Source organism: Leuciscus leuciscus (genome assembly GCF_965113295.1).
Source record: "Leuciscus leuciscus genome assembly, chromosome: 20".
NCBI classification, from domain to species: Eukaryota; Metazoa; Chordata; class Actinopteri; order Cypriniformes; family Leuciscidae; genus Leuciscus; species Leuciscus leuciscus.
In genome coordinates, this window is record NC_138744.1 from 17,310,493 (window position 1) to 17,327,255 (window position 16,763).

General features: G+C 38.3%; 1 protein-coding gene and 1 long non-coding RNA gene across 6 annotated transcripts in view; one reads left to right on the forward strand and one right to left on the reverse strand.

Moving 5' to 3' along the window:
- Positions 1 to 16,763, reverse strand: part of LOC309483821 — a 172,667-nt gene that overhangs the window by 9,879 nt on the left and 146,025 nt on the right. For 2 of the 3 annotated variants that reach the window (XR_014200653.1, XR_014200654.1), the window contains exons 5-6: positions 5,553 to 5,758; positions 56 to 167 (exon numbers count right to left, since the gene is read on the reverse strand). This is a non-coding gene — a long non-coding RNA (uncharacterized lncRNA). The remainder of the gene's footprint in view (positions 1 to 55; positions 168 to 5,552; positions 5,759 to 16,763) is intronic. The other variant, XR_014200652.1, reaches the window with a different exon arrangement.
- LOC309483810 (uncharacterized protein) overlaps positions 174 to 16,763 on the forward strand; it is a 107,535-nt gene continuing 90,945 nt past the window's right edge. Inside the window, exons 1-8 of one of the 3 annotated variants that reach the window (XM_082149839.1) lie at positions 174 to 1,693; positions 3,757 to 3,887; positions 3,996 to 4,130; positions 4,278 to 4,302; positions 4,523 to 4,588; positions 4,684 to 4,789; positions 5,014 to 5,105; positions 5,512 to 5,766. In XM_082149839.1, the coding sequence (XP_082005965.1) occupies positions 1,615 to 1,693; positions 3,757 to 3,887; positions 3,996 to 4,130; positions 4,278 to 4,302; positions 4,523 to 4,588; positions 4,684 to 4,789; positions 5,014 to 5,068 (597 nt within the window). In that variant the 5' untranslated portion in view covers positions 174 to 1,614 and the 3' untranslated portion in view covers positions 5,069 to 5,105; positions 5,512 to 5,766. The other 2 variants (XM_082149838.1, XM_082149840.1) reach the window with 2 other exon arrangements.

A 16,763-nucleotide genomic window follows, 5' to 3' on the forward strand; every position in this document is an offset into this window, starting at 1 on the left:
TGAGGTGTTTTGTAAATGTAATAGAGACTACAAGCATTTGTCTAACAAAACGTACCCTGTTGAAATTTGTTGCACAGAGATGACTCCCTAAATATTCTGGCATCATGTGCAGACCCAGGCCATTTTGCCTCAACATCAGTGATGAGGTGGGTTGCATCACATATTACCTGTGGAGAACAATAAGTTTATTTGTAACACCAATATTAAGGAGCCAAAATATAGTTATTACCTGCACATTGATGCTATGCACAGACTTCCTAGTCTCCCTCATTGATAGATGGAGCTTTAATAGGAATGTGGGTGCCATCAATGCACCCAATCACGTTTGGGAACCCTGAAATTAAGATTAATTACAAGTTTCAGAAGTCTGTGTAGCCTTTACGTGTGTGTGTGTGCAGTCAAATCTACCTATTAAGAAATGTCATTTAATTGAAGTAGATGACAGAATTTCTGAGAGCAAACCTGCCACCCTGTGGAATTCTTCTTTAATAAAGCGCACATGTTTATGGCCAGGGAACTGTACAAAAGTGTGTAGAAACCGTTTCAGTGCCATGCATACTGTACGAACGGCTCTATACACTGTTGCCTTTCCCACATGCTCTGCATCGCCCACATTGTAGAGAAAATTCCCCGTAGCAAAAAAAAGCAGAGCAATACAAAGAATTTGTTCGGCGTTAAGCGCTGACCCGCGGTTTGTCACGTTTGAGAAGATGTGTGGTTTTAGTAGGTTTGTTAAATAAATTAACGACTCCCTAGAAAAACGCTCCTGCAAATATTCGTTAGGATAAGAAAAGACATCGATACGTGGTCTTATCACCCTCTCACGGCGAAAAAAAACCCGTATAATCTGTGCCTCTACGTCCACAGGATCCTCATCAAAAGGGCACGCCATGCTCGGAAACCTCTCTGAAACAAACTAACCCTGCAACATAACCTGATCCGGAGCAGGTTATCCTCAGAGAGTCAGTTGCTATTACTTACATAACCCGAAAGTTACCTCCGTTTTTGGAACCGAAAGCAGAGGTTATCCGCTTACTTACTCCTAATTAACCGGGTAAGTCACATTCTGGAAAACACCCCAGTAGATGGCGACAAATGATTTGTTTTGTGTATTAGTGAGTCACACAATGAAATGGTTCATTCAAAAGCTTCATGCAGAACACTGCTCTCAATACACTTAATGTTATAGCCATTGCATTATACATTGACTTATTAGTTCAAAATAATACATATTATACAACATGGAGTCTACCAATATATATATAAAAAAATTATATTACAAGAGCTCGAACTAAAAGTTAATATCACAGTTGGTACTTGGTACTGCATGCATTCACATTTGGCCTTAGTTTCAAATGTATTGTATGTCTTCTTTAGCAACATATCTCACACAGTTATAAATCAAATAATTAATCTGGACCAGTAAAAAAAAAGAGAGAGGGGTAACATGTTAGAGGTAACATGTTAGAAACAGGAAGGAGGAAATATGCGTGCGCACAGCACACACTCGCGCGTTTGTGCCCAATCTTCATTCATACAACAGCTCCTTCCCCTGTCTAGCACAGTAGCCTATCGTCACATTCGAAGAAGTCCGTTTGAAGCTGCAGTCCGTCTATGACAACAATTATGAGAGACCTGATTTTTGTACTGATGTTACTATGTGCGGGATATCTGGCTTCCAACAAACTGAACGGTAAGACATTGCAATAGAAGCTTGCAACTTACAGCTATAGTGTAATACCAACATCAGTGATAATAACTTTTTTTTTTTGCGTAAATTCTTCAAGTATTTCAAGTATTTGTCCAATATCGATATAGTTTAATTCTGGAATTGATTTATATGCCTACTCTCTTCTTGTTCGCGCAATAGAGGCTCGCGCATCTAGCTTGCGGTATAATAAACGTTTTACTTTTCACATTATTCTTGACGGGAAAACGTACAAATTCTACAAAGTGGCTTATTCGTACGAATTAATACGACCTGACTCGTACGAATTAGTACGATTTTTGCAAAATCGTACATATTTGACGAATTGGCCAATTCGTATGAATTCATACGAATGACCTACCCCTGACCCCGCCCCTAAACCTACCCATCACGTGGGTTTAGACAAATCGTACAAATTCGTACGAGTGAGGTCGTACGAATTAGTACGAATTAGCTAGGGTGACCATACGTCCTGTTTAACCAGGACATATCTGGCCAGGATTTCGAGATCGCCCAAAATGCCCGGGATTCGGCTTTTGCTTTCTACAGTCACCATTCATTATGTTTACATTATTACGTTATTTGACACTGACACGTACGTGCCAGCTTTGCAGGTCATGCATTCTGATTCACACGGATCACGATCGAGACGAAAACACAGGAATTTTCTTAGCAATGCTAGAACGCACATCAACCGATCACTTGTTTAGCGTTCATGTAAACACTACATTCAGATTAACCAATCGGAATTAATTCAGTACTACTGAATCAAAAGGTGTACATGTAAACAAAATGAATGGCGACGAGAAAGCAAAAGCCGAATCGCGGATATTTCGGGCGATCTCGAAATCCCGGCCGGACATGACCTGGAATATGGTCATCCTAAATTAGCCAACTTTTTATCATTCGTACGAATTGGTCGTGAGATAGCGTTGGTGTAGCAGAACTTAAACCCTGGAGTTCTGGGAGATGGAGATGCCTGGATTGCGTTTACCCAGAGTTAAGAACGAGCCTGATTTAAACTTTCTGATTTAAAGCATCTGTGACGTAGGCTATGATGTAAATAATGCTGCCACACGCTTTAAACTAAACGAAACGCGTGAAATTTGACCGTGTCAACACGCACCATTTGTCCGCGTTAACGCGACAACACACACAGCAGCAATGAAATTGATGTATTTGAGACTTCATTTGCATGTGTATAGCCTATGTATACAAACATCAGACGTTATATTTGTTCAATGCATTGGTACGTTGTGAGTGATGTCAGTCTTATGTCATGATTTGTCATGCCCTTTAAAGTTTTTCGTTTAACGCTCTTTCTCAAGGTAGAAAAGTCAACAGCTTAAACGATGGCTCTTAGAATGGCTCTTTAATTTTAGCAAACTGCCAAAAAACCTTTTCAGACTGTGTAGCCTATAGCTGAACCAAGAAAAGCTTAAAATTGCACGAAGCTGAGCATGAATGGCAGAAGAAAAAGACTGCTTCCTAAAGACAAGTGTATGGGTAAATAAATGTAAAAAATAGACACAAACAAAAATATATACCAAAGGCTCAACATAAGCCTTTTCTTTTGATTGTCCTTCTGTCGGTCATTCACTTGTCCGAGTAAAAACATTTGCTTGTCCAGGAAAAAAAATTGATTTGTGTGTGTGTGTGTTGTAAATATAATTTATTCCGAATGAATATTCTCATCACTGTTCAGTCAGCTTTGACAAATATAAATCGGCATATTTATGATATTTTATATCATATAACCTGACACCTGTAATATAATTTTATATTTTATAACCTGGTTTCACAGTGAATGTGTATGCACTGCATGCATGTCGTCGTATATGGGGGTTTTGAATGTAATGCTTTATAAATGCAACTTGGTATTAACTTGGCGATTGCAAAGATGGAGATGCCTGGATTGCGTTTACACAGAATTATAGAACGAGCCTGATTTAAACTTTCTATAGGCCTACGTGAATTTAAAAATGAGCATATAGCCTACACACCTTTTACAGTTTGTAACCTATGGCATTGTGTTTTGCGTTTTTCAGAATGTCCCACAATGCAGAAAATACTTCAATGTGAGTACATGGTTACCTCCAAGGGATTTACATACCAGGTGCCTCAGAACATGACAGTTTACCTGAGAGTTCGCCATTGCGAACATGGATGGTATGATACGGTAAGCACGTCTTTTTGTTTTGTTTCATTTAAAAGACAAATTAATATATTACAAATATAAGCTATTTCAATTTTTTTTTTCTTTTTTTTTTTTTTTTTTTGTGCATAGAATGGAACGTGTATTGTTGACTCAACTAATATTGATGGGAAGAAGTTAGGATCTGTTGTGGCAGTGACTCCTCAGAACCTGACACTGAGCACTTGTGCAAGCCTTCAATGGCAAATCCACTGTGACAACATTCAGGTAATAGCAACAAATGTGTATCTGTCTGTGTATTTACACATGATAAGATCATAAGTGCTGAATAAATAAATGCAGTGCATAGACTCCAATATCAATTTGAATGCGGGCAGGTGAGGTCCTAATGATATTATTTTTGTTCTGTTACAGTTTCACTGTATTATCAATTATACAGGTAAGCACCACAAAGCATCACACCATAAATTATCTTGTCTATAAAACATCTTAGGCCTGTTTATTAGAGGATTAGTTCACCCAAAACATGAAAGGAGATGTTAGGCAGAAAGAGAGTCTTTGTTACCACTTACATTCATTATTTGAGAAGATGCATCATGCAATGATAATTAAATGTAACAGCATAAATAAGGTGTGCATTTGTGTGTGTTTGTTTAAAGTGAAACATCGAGCTACACATGACTTCCTGCCAGAAAATGACACATTTACAGGAGACAAAGATGATGGTAACCAATGTAAACATCTTAAATTAGTTATGAAAAGTCCACCATGAGTTTGTCTTTATCATGTGCACACCTCTTGCTTGTCATGTTTGTTTCAGCAATTTCTCCCAACTGGCACATTGGTGTAATTGTGGGGGGTGTGGTTGTGTTTGTTACCATCCTGTCTGTTACCATTTGGGTTTTTTGGAAGAAAATTGTAAGAAGGTAAGTGCCTGTTATAAATGTTTGTGTTCAGTATTGCTGTTGTTGGTCGTTGGATGTACATACTAATGATATTACCCTATCAAGATAAGAATATTTATGTGCCTCCGGTACACATTAAGCAATAAAAAACATATTACCAGTTTTTTGTAATAATAATAATAATTGTCTTTTTATATATTTGTTGTTCTATAATATTTGGAACTGTTTTAAAAAAAAATTCATAGGTCTGACTACACTCCAGGTGAAGGTGGATCTGAGAGAGAGGATTCTGAATTATGAAAGTCCAAGTCACAAAGGTCATCCATATTTGTAATTAGTTCTATGGCATTATTTGTGGTACCGTGAAGATCATTTTTATCTAAAGTGATGTAATTCTGACATTTAAAGTGTGCCTCAAGTGACCAAAAGTGAAACTTTTTGTATGCATCTTTTTTTCCTGGTCACCATGAGATAAACTGGACCTGCTATATATTAAGTGTTTTTATGTCATATCATTTAACATTACTGTGTATTCACTTAAATATCTGTTTTTTAATAAATCAACAAGGCTATATATGATTTTGTGTTGTCTTCGCTCCTGATGGTTGTGATGTTACAAATAAATACAAAATGTCTCTCTATGCAAGAATGTAAGAGCTGCTTTCAAATGGATTGAAATGACTGGACGGAATAATTGTCTGATGTTGTCACCATTGTGTGTGTTGCAGGGGATTCATGACAAGGCTTTCTTTACTGGCAGCTTTCCCAGTCAAACCCAACCCACCTCTTTTAGCTGTGTGCCTCCACTTGTTGAGTCATGAAGATCATGAAGAAAAGACTGGTATCTCTTCTCCATTCTAGAAGTTGCTCAGTCAGAACAACGCCAGGTTCAGCTGCTGGGTTCACACACATAGGCTGCTCCGTTTGCAGTGCAGAAGCAGCACTGGCTCATTGTGCTTTCATGTGACACGTTTACAGTGGACAACTGATCTGCGGATGTAAATCAGAAACACAACAATAATTCATTATTTTTAATTCAAATCCAAAAGTTGTTGTGTGTTTTTTTTCAGCATTGTGATGCTCTTTGTACACTAGGGTAACATGGGGGAAGATGCCCCCTTAAGAAAAATGTGGATTTACTTTTAGACTGTAACATATTTTGGCCCTGCAAGTTTAGCATGTGCAGGATGAGATGCATAAGCCAATGTGTTATTTTAACATAAATAAATATAAACATTTGCTAATTTAGTTGTTGTAGCACAATATTAAAAGAGTGATCAATTGGCCCCCTAAAATATTAAAAGAGGGATAAGTTGCCCTTTAGGCTAATTCTTATTAATATTTAGGCTACATATTGTTATAGTGCCATTAATGTTAAATACTAAATCTATTAGAGCTATTCTATTTAAAATGTTATTTTGACAATTAAGTAACGGTACAATTTTGAAAGGTCAAATTATTATGACTTATGTGCAGGCATATGAATATTTACTTTTCTAATTTCCCATATTTTAATTGAAGATATGTCATAATAGAAACACCATGAAATCAAATGGTTATGAATCTAATAGTTATGATTTCTCTTAACTAGCCGCGAAGATGTCTGAAATGTAGGCTTCATCTAATTCATGAAACTACTGAATAATAACCCCATAAATTACAACAATTATTCAATTTAAAATAATAAAAAGTAACAAAATGCTGTAACTTTTATGCCACGAATCCAAATACATTGATGAAACATCCACAAATCCCTCATTGCAAATAAACACAAAAAAACTTTGATATTCAAATAAATGTCATCATATTGTCCAGAGACAAAAAATTAGATCGATTAACATCAAAACGGTTTCGCTGACATCTTAAAATGTTGATATTCAGATGAAATGACAAAATAAAAATACGCACAGCAAACGGAGTGTGTGAGCCTGCGTTCTGAGGCTTCGGGATTTCTTGCCGTAGGCTATATTGGACGCAGCCAGGCTATATAGTTTTTTTTTTTCTTCTTTAGAATTATAGGCTAAATAAAACTTTGTTTTTATTTTTATTTATTTTTATTAATTGCTGAACACGTTAGCTATGGGAAATTAATACGTTTATTTGTTACTTTCTTATACAGTTATCAGCGCTACTTGGTGAGGCCTATACATGGATTTCTCGGCGACGTCATCACTGCATGCGCACGCAACCAGGAGGCAGAAAAGACCCGCGGCCTTCGTACCAGAGTAACGTTAAACGGTTTAGGGTAGGCTAGTAGCATAGTGGTGGTGTTGTCGCTAAGTCAAAATGCTAATTATCATGTTAGACTAAGTTAGTAATGTAACAGCCAATGTTAGCAGTGCAGCATCTATAGAGCCCGAATTTGCTTTTATATAATTTAACCTTGTTTACGTTACTTTACGACCTGCAACATTTCATGACTTCACACATATAACGTGGCGATAATATTAAAAAACTTACTCTCAGCAATGGTGAGATCTTGCCGGATCCCTACGCAATACATGACGATCTTTGGATTGTGGATGACAAGTGGCCAGCAATTGTATGGCCTGATATATATAATTATTTTATTCGAAATCCATGTATACACTACTGTTCAAAAGTTTGGGGTTGGTAAGATTTTTATGTTTTTGAAAGCAGTCTCTTGTGCTCAAAAATTCTGTAAAACAGGAATATTATGAAATATTATTGGAACATACATTTTAAAATGCATTCAAAAAGAAAACGTGTAATTTATTAAAGCTGAATTTTCAGCATCATTACTCCAGTCTTCAGTGTCACATGATCCTTCACAAATCATTCTAATATGATGATTTGATGCTCAAGAAACATTTCTGATAATTATCAATGTTGAAAACAGTTGTGCTGCTTATTTTTGTGACATATTTTATTTAGGATTCTTTGATGAATAGAAAATTCAAAAGACCAGCATTTATTTGAATGTTTTCTTGTAGTATACTACACACTTGGTATACTAAATGTCAAATTTGCGATCTAAATAGCTGTTTGAAAAAATAAACATGTATTTTTTTCACTGTTCATAACTGGTTGAGCAGTTAAACTCTAGTATGTGCTCATGACAGCACATAATCCATCGTCAAATCTTTGATTTACAGTAAGTAACGTTATATGTGTGAAGTCATGAAATGTTGCAGGTCGTAAAGTAACGTAAACAAGGTTAACTTATATAAAAGCAAATTCGGGCGATGCTGCACTGCTAACATTGACTATTACATTACTAACTTAGTCTAACATGATAATTCATACATGCATCACAGTATGTCCGGATTTTGATTCGTAAACAGTTGGACTTTTTACATAATGTTATATTAATATGAAACACAAACAAACAGATCCAACTCTGAAATTGCAGTTTATTATTGAGTCAACAAAAAATTACAAACAATGCGAAATCTACGTTAATTACAATGTTATTTTATCCTTTTATTACAGAACTCGGCATAACAGATAGCGGTTTTTTGCCTCCTGGATGCGCGCGCATCCGGTATTGTTTGTATACAAGAAACCCGTGTATAGTCGTTTTAAATCGTGTTCGGGTGGGTAAAAAAGCGTTCAGGCGATAGGCTATCCGATTGTTAAGTCTGACGTCACGCGTGACGTTTTGGGTCCAAGCGCTCCTCTCGTCCAGAAATAACAACGGTGGAACCTGTAAATTTATTTACGATCACGTCCTTCTTAGTGAGGCACCCTTGGCGGTCAAAAAGGGTTTAAATTCCTTTAACACCAACAGAGTGGTTAGTGTAGCTCATCACTCAGGTGGCATAATTAAGGGTAGAGTCCAGGCATCAATGAAAAAGAAGATTTACGAGGTTGAAGTGAGTTAGCTCGGGACACGGGACACAGCACTGCGGCATTGTAAAAACACTCAATAATAACCAAAACACCAGCGAAAGCGGTAGGTAGGTAGAGAGGACCTGGACTTTGGACCCGGAAAGAGTATTGGTTACGTCACGACTTAACAACCGAATAGCTTTAATTTTTTCTTTCATTATGAATTTCTAATCTATTTTTTTCTAGTTTTATTTCGTTTCCACTTTACAATTCTGTTTCATTAGTTTTTCAGTGTTTTATTTTTAATTTAATTTTTTAGCGTAGGCTATATTTTAGGCCTACATATGTAACACAAATCTGCGGGGAAGACGCAGGGCCGGCCCGCGGCATAGGCGGTATAGGCAAATGCTAGGGGCGCCACTCATCCATAGGGGCGCCAGAATGAGTGAACGAGTGAATTTTTTTTTTTTTTTTTTTTATTATTATTTTTTTATATATAATACTATTTTAAAACCATTAATTCGAAATACTACCAAAAAAAAAAAAAAAAAAAAAGTCCGGCTCACCAATCGTCCCCCGCCCATCGAGTGCTTGAAGTGCGTCAGAAACAGAGCGCGCGCGCGATCAGTTGTTGGTAATTTGTTGTGTAGCGTGCGCGACTCCGCATCCAATGTAGACAGCACTGCTTTTGTTAACACACAGCTCGTAGAAACGGGCCTGGCAGCTCGCGCCAGTTCTAGACGCGGTGAAAGTTTCCTGATTGTGACGGAAGGCCGAATTTACATGACACATTATAAATGAGCATAGTCTGCGATAGATACAGTGCCAAAAAGAAGAGAAGAGGATAAAAGGGGATAAAGACAGAGGTAAAGTGATGTAGTGAATGAACAATTTATGGCATAGGAGTAAGATACTATAATTTCATGGCAGTTATTTTTACCTTAAACTTAATGTTAGCAGTTGTTCTGAGTTCTCCAGAGTCCCCAGACTGTGTGGTTTTGTAACAATCATGTCAGTTTTAAGACGCATTTTTTATTATCACTTTTTTATTAATGTTTTACTCTACAGTTGTGCAGTTGTGGGGATACAGTACAGGCCAAAAGTTTGGAAACATTACTATTTTTAATGTTTTTGAAAAAAGTTTCTTCTGCTCATCAAGCCTGCATTTATTTGATCAAAAATACAGAAAAAATTATAAATATTGTGATATATTATTACAATTTAAAAGAATTGGTTTTCAATTTATTATACTTTAAATTATCATTTATTTCTGTGATGCAAAGCTGAATTTTCAGCATCATTACTCCAGTCTTCAGTGTCACATGTGACATCCAGTCTATCGCATGATCCTTTAGAAATCATTTTAATATTCTGATTTATTATGAGTGTTGGAAACAGTTCTGCTGCCTAATATATTTGATGAATAAAATGTTAAAAAGAACTGCATTTATTTAAAATAAAATAAAAATATTTTCTAATTATATAAATCATCTTTACGATCACTTTTTATCAATTTAACACATCTTTGCTGAATAAAAGTATTGATTTTGTAGTGTATATTGTTGTTACAAAAGATTTCTATTTTTAAAACATTTAAAAAAATTTTTTTTTACTATTTATTTATCAAAGTATCCTAAAAAAGTATCACAGGTTATGAAAAAATATTAAGCAGCAGAACTGTTTCCAACTTTGATAATGAATCATCATATTAGAAAGATTTCTAAAGGATCATGTGATAGACCGGATGTCACATGTGACACTGAAGACTGGAGTAATGATGCTGAAAATTCAGCTTTGCATCACAGAAATAAATGATAATTTAAAGTATAATAAATTGAAAACCAATTATTTTAAATTGTAATAATATATCACAATATTAAATTTTTTTCTGTATTTTTTATCAAATAAATGCAGGCTTGATGAGCAGAAGAAATTTCTTTCAAAAACATTAAAAATAGTAATGTTTCCAAACTTTTGGAAAGTTCACATTAAATCTTTATTGTAAATCGTGCTATAAAAGATAATGGGGACTTGACTTGAATGCTATGTAATGCTCTTGGTATTTGTGTTTAGGCTGTAATGTGTGTGTGTGTGTGTGTGTGTGTATATAGGCATATATATATATATATATATATATATATATATATATATATATATATATATATGCTAAATCATGAACACAATGACGGGGTGAAATGGGCTGTGATGCATGGGGCGCCAGGTAAAATCTTGCCTAGGGCAGCAAATTGGTCAGGGCCGGCCCTGGGAAGACGAAATGAAAGATAATGATAAAATAAGAAATTGTTCATAGGCCAACGTCTTTCTGTTACTGTGCAACATCTACATGACAAACGGGTAAAACTCTGATAATGAAATCACTCATTTCGCATCAATATCCAACGGAATTAAGCAGCACTTCAATGTCAAGGCAGGACAGAGGCTTCCGTTCATTTGTGCTCTTGGCGTCGCGCGCATGTGTAGACATATTCGCCTCAGTTTGATCTATTCTAGATCGATCACACAGTGCACATTCTATTACTAGACAGAGGTCACATGTTTGTGTGTGTGTGTGCTCATGTTAACTAGCCTATGTCATTTAAATCTAGCAATTAAATAAAAATATAAACCTTGGCCTATTCTGTGAACTGAATTGTCCCTATTGTAGGCCTAATTGTTATTTTAATCTGACATGGGTCACATTAAAAATAGCCTCCCTGAAAAGTAGACTATACGAAATAAAGAAAACTCTTGGACGTGTATTTATGGATGGAGTAAGAACATGAGGTAGGTGTTTAAAAGATACGTGCACAGTTTAATATGATGAAGTCAGCCCTCTTTAACTTAATGTTGTCCAAATTAACATGTCTGTAAATAATGGACATATATAGGCCAAAGCACCAATGTCAAAATCATGACCCATTTAAAAAACTTTAGCTGATTTAAATTAAATAATTTGATTTGATAGTTTGATTAAATAATTAATTATATTTTTAGATTGAATTCAAAAGCAATTATTGCAAAATCAGAAAATAGAAAATACACTTAAAGGATTTTTATATATTTTTATATACTTTTCTCTAGTGTGTCTTGAGGAAGAAAAGTAAACTAATTGTCACAGTGTCTGGTTTATGTTTCCCCGGGTGTCCACTAGAGGTCTCTTCCCCATACTGTCACCATTCACTCTGGAACTGCATTTCCCATAATCCTTTGTTGTTCTCATCACTCGTGATTGCACTCAGCTGTTCCCTATCACATTGTTATTGTCTGTGTATAAATACCCTGTCTGTTTTTAGTCCTTGTCAAGTCAAGTCAAGTCTATTTGTATAGCGCTTTTCACAATACAGATTGTATCAAAGCAGCGTCACAGTATTAAATTAAAATAATACAACAAGGTTTGTTTCTAGTGGAATTTATTGATTGATCAAATTAAATTAAATATCCCCAAAATATCCCCAACTGAGCAAGCCAAAGGCAACAGTGGCAAGGAACCGGAAAACTCCATCAAGTGACCTAATGGTGTCCTAAAACTCCATCAGGTGACCTAATGGAGAAAAAAAAAACCTTGGGAGAACCCAGGCTCAGTCGGGGGCCAGTTCTCCTTTGGCATTTATGAACTAGAGGCCGGATTGTAGTTTGAACTGTAAGATTAAAAATATTATATGAATGCCTGGCTGAAGAGATGCAACTTTAATCTAGTTTTAAACTGGGAGAGCGAGTCTGAGCAACGAACAGTATCAGGAAGACTATTCCAGAGTTTTGGAGCCAAATGTGAAAATGCTCTCCCTCCTTTGGTGGATCTGGATATCCAAGGTATGACCAAAAGCCTTGAATTTAGTGATCTTAAAGAGCGTGATGGATTATAGGGCGATAGAAGATCCGTTAAATAGACTGGAGCTAAGCCGTTTAGGGCTTTATAAGTCAGTAGCAATACCTTGTAATTAATACAGAACTTTATAGGTAACCAATGCAGTGATGATAAAATCGGTGTTATATGATCATATTTTCTTGATCTAGTAAGAACTCTAGTGGCGGCATTTTGGACTAACTGTAGCTTGTTTATTGAGGATGCAGGACAACCGGCTAATAAAGCATTACAGTAATCTAGTCTCGAGGTCATGAATGCATGAACTAACTTTCACGGAGTCATTGTTTTATTGTCACCACATGTCAGAGGTCTGTGTTTCTGCCTGTTTCTTGTTTTGTTTATTTGTATTTGGATTGCTAACATGGAGTTTGAACCTTGCCTGGATGATGATGAGTTGGATTATACTTTAATAAATCATTACTGCCATACTGCTTTTGGATCTACCTATTTTCCTGTGTGTCCCTGTGACAGAATGACTCCGTCCCCATATAGCTCCAGCGGTATGAGTTTTTGTGATTTTTCCTCAATCACGAAAAGGGAGAGGAGACAGCGGAATGGGAATCAAGCTGAAGAGGAGGAGCCATGCATGACGTTAGATGAGTGTTATGCTTTGTGTGCTTGTATCAGGGAGGAGAGTGCTGCGCTCCCGGTTAATTCTGTGGAGGGAACAGCACCCAGTCGCTCGTGGACAAGAACGAGGAAGAAGACTTCCCGTCTCCCTAGTGTCCCGGAGGCCATCCCCGTGCAGCCCGTTGTTGTCCCGGAAGTCGTCTCCGTGCAGCCCGCTGACGTTCCGGAGGTCGTCCCCGTGGAGCCCGCTGTGGTTCCGGAGGTCGTCCCCGTGCAGCCCGCTGTGGTTCCGGAGGTAGTCCCCGTACAGCCCGCTGTCATCCCGGAGGCCGTCCCCAAGCTGCTTGCCCTGACGGTACCTCCCCAGTGCCTCGCCCTGTCGGCGCCGCCCCAGAGTCTTGCCCTGCCGGCGCCACTCCAGCAGCTTGCCCTGCCAGCACCTCTCTAGCGCCTCGCCCTGCCACATAACACTCATCAGTGTCTCGCCCTGCCGGCACCGCTCCAGCGCCTCGCTCTGCCAGGGCCATCCCAGTGTCTCGTCTTACCGGTTCCACCGAGGCAATCTGCCGATCCAGAGACTGCTCAGGTCGCGTCTGCCGATCCAGAGACTGCTCAGGCCGCGTCTGCCGATCCAGAGACTGCTCAGGCCGCGTCTGCCGATCCAGAGACTGCTCAGGCCGCGTCTGCCGATCCAGAGACTGCTCAGGCCGCGTCTGCCGATCCAGAGACTGCTCAGGTCGCGTCTGCCGATCCAGAGACTGCTCAGGTCCCGTCTGCAGATCCAGAGACTGCTCAGGTCCCGTCTGCAGATCCAGTGTTTCCAGACAAGATAGCCTCCGCTGAGCCTGTGTCCCCTGACAAGATGGCCGTCGTCGAGCCTGTGTTCTTTCCTGAGCCTGAGTCGGTGTCTGTTCCTGAGCTGGTGTTTGTTTCTGAGCCGATGTTTATTCCTGAGCCAGTGTCTGTTCCTGGGCAGGTGTCCGTTCCTGTTCCTGAGCTGGTGTCTGTGTCTGTTCCTGTGCCTGAGCCGGTGTCTGTTCCTGTGCCTGAGCCGGTGTCTGTATCTGTTCCTGAGCCGGTGTCTGTATCTGTTCCTGAGCCTGTGTCTGTATCTGTTCCTGAGCCGGTGTCTGTATCTGTTCCTGAGCCGGTGTCTGTTCCTGTTCCGTGGCCGCCCGAGGGGTCGTCTCCGCCGTGGCCGCCCGATGGACTGTCTGCTCCGCCCTGGAGCCCGAAGGGTCGTCTCCGCCCTGGCTGCCCGATGGACTGTTTGCTCCAGCCTGGCCGCCCGAGGGAAAGTCTTCGCCCTGGCTGCCCGATGGACTGTCTGCTCCGCCCTGGCCGCCCGAGGGAAAGTCTCCGCCCTGGTCGCCCGATGGATCGTCTGCTTCGCCCTGGCCGCCCGATGGGTCGTCTGCTTCGCCCTAGCCTCCGGCTAAGCCATCACCCCCTGTTTCTGTTCCCTTCCATGGACCTGGGCCCCCATCTCTCCCCCTGGTCCTCCACCGTTCCACCTCCCTCCTGGACTCCTGTTCTGGTTGTTTTTTTTGTGGGTCTTGGAGCGTCTGGTAGCCGCTCCGTAGAAGGGGGGTTATGTCACAGTGTCTGGTTTGTTTCCCCGGGTGTCCACTAGAGGTCTCTTCCCGATACTGTCACTATTCACTCTGGAACTGCATTTCCCATAATCCTTTGTTGTTCTCATCACTCGTGATTGCACTCAGCTGTTCCCTATCACATTGTTAGTGTCTGTGAATAAATACCCTGTCTGTTTTAGTCCTTGTCACGGAGTCATTGTTTTATTGTCACCACACGTCAGAGGTCTGTGTTTCTGCCTGTTTCTTGTTTTGTTTATTTGTATTTGTATTGCTAACATGGAGTTTGAACCTTGCCTGGATGACGATGAGTTGGATTATACTTTAATAAATCATTACTGCCATACTGCTTTTGGATCTACCTATTTTCCTGTGTGTCCCCGTGACACTAATAGCCTATATTGCGCCAAACATAATTTGAAAAGGCAAATTTAACCCCTTAACTGTCACCCCCCTTTTTGAGAATGGACATTAAAATGCACTATTCAAGCTTAAATGGTTGTAATTCAAGAATGCTTTGGAGTATAGACCTAAGTTTGGTCTTGTTTTAAAGGGAAAAAATAGCAGATTATTGCTGAAGTGAAAGCACTTCAAAAAATGTGTTTTGTCAAGATTAGAAAATATTTTGATCATAAATTATGAAACATAATGATGCCCAAAAGGGGAGGAGCCTGATGAAATAATTTAGAGTACCGTTTCTATGGTAACACAATGTCCAATTTCAAAACAGTTTTCACAGGGTGAATTCTGAGATCGTAAGCTTTCAAATGATACCTAATTTATGATAACTACTAAAATATGTAATGTAATAAAAAAAGGCGATTAAAAAAAAATATTTTAGAGGATAATATAAATATTATACTTTTTAGAAGATAATATTATTTTATAATTTTTTATTGAAAAATACTAGATTATGTTTTCTTATGAAATTTTAGCATGAAAACCAACGTTTCAATTATTGTTATGTAGATTTTTTGAGGTGCACTCTTATTATAAATTCATCTATTTCTGTTCCTACATAATTTATAACAAAAAACAGTCGTAAAATATCTATTTAGGAGTCTTAGACCTTTCCAACAATATATAGTTTGTCATGATTAGATTAGGATTTAATTGTAATATAGTGAAGTAAACTTAAACGTCCCGCTTTTGCCTTCAAATCGTCATCAATGAGTATTTCATTTGCAGGCACCTTTTGTAGTAAGTTGTGAGGCCTTTGGATCTCAATATCACTGTTGGAAAGGGTTAGCTGAAGTATTTTCTGAAGAACAGTGCGCAGTTTAACTGCTCAGCTCAGGCCTATATCAAACCATGAGTATCTGGTCAATATCACAAAACATAGGCCTACAAATTTTTATTTTCCAGATAACAAGAATTTGAACTGGTTGTGTAAATGCAGCTATTATTTTGTCTTGTGGACTCTGTTATGTAAAATCACTTTTTCAGTGCATAACTTAAAAGCATGAGATATATACGATGCATGAGAAAATAAAATTCAATAAAAGCATGAGATATATATTTTCTCTTTAAATAGAAAAAAGAAAAGAATTTTTTTTTTTTACATTTTCCTACTAAGACATCAACCAAGATTGCAATATGATGATAAATCAGTTTGTTCAATTTGTTTCTTATAAATTTGGTGGTGAATTTGCCTGAACAATGGCTCAAATGAAGTCCGTATGATTTTCCATTCCCTCTTATGAAAAGCATCAAAGCAAAAAGGAGAATTTGCTTGCAATGACTGTTTAAGAAAAGAGATCTCTGGACAAGACATCTGCACTCCCATTTTGTTTTAGATGCTGATCCACAGTGTGGTATGCTAGATGTCTAGAGATAATGAATGAGGAAATATCTGACAGGGCGAATTCTTGGTTATTTATGCATGTGCACTGAAAAAAAATCCATATCAGATATATTAGTGTTGGGTCTTAGTGTAGGTTGTGCCAGTGGTGAACAACATATCTGAGGAGGGATGTTCAACTGGCTGGCTATGTAAGCTTCTGTATGCTGGAAGTAATGCCAACTTGGACAACAAAAGTGTGGTAAAATAATGAGAAGCCTGTTTAAATAAGACCACAATCAATTTCAGCCATTCTTACATGATGCTCTATATATAAGAACACATCTGTAGTTTCAGGGTTCTCCTCTGACAATTATGCCAGTCTTGTCTTTGTTT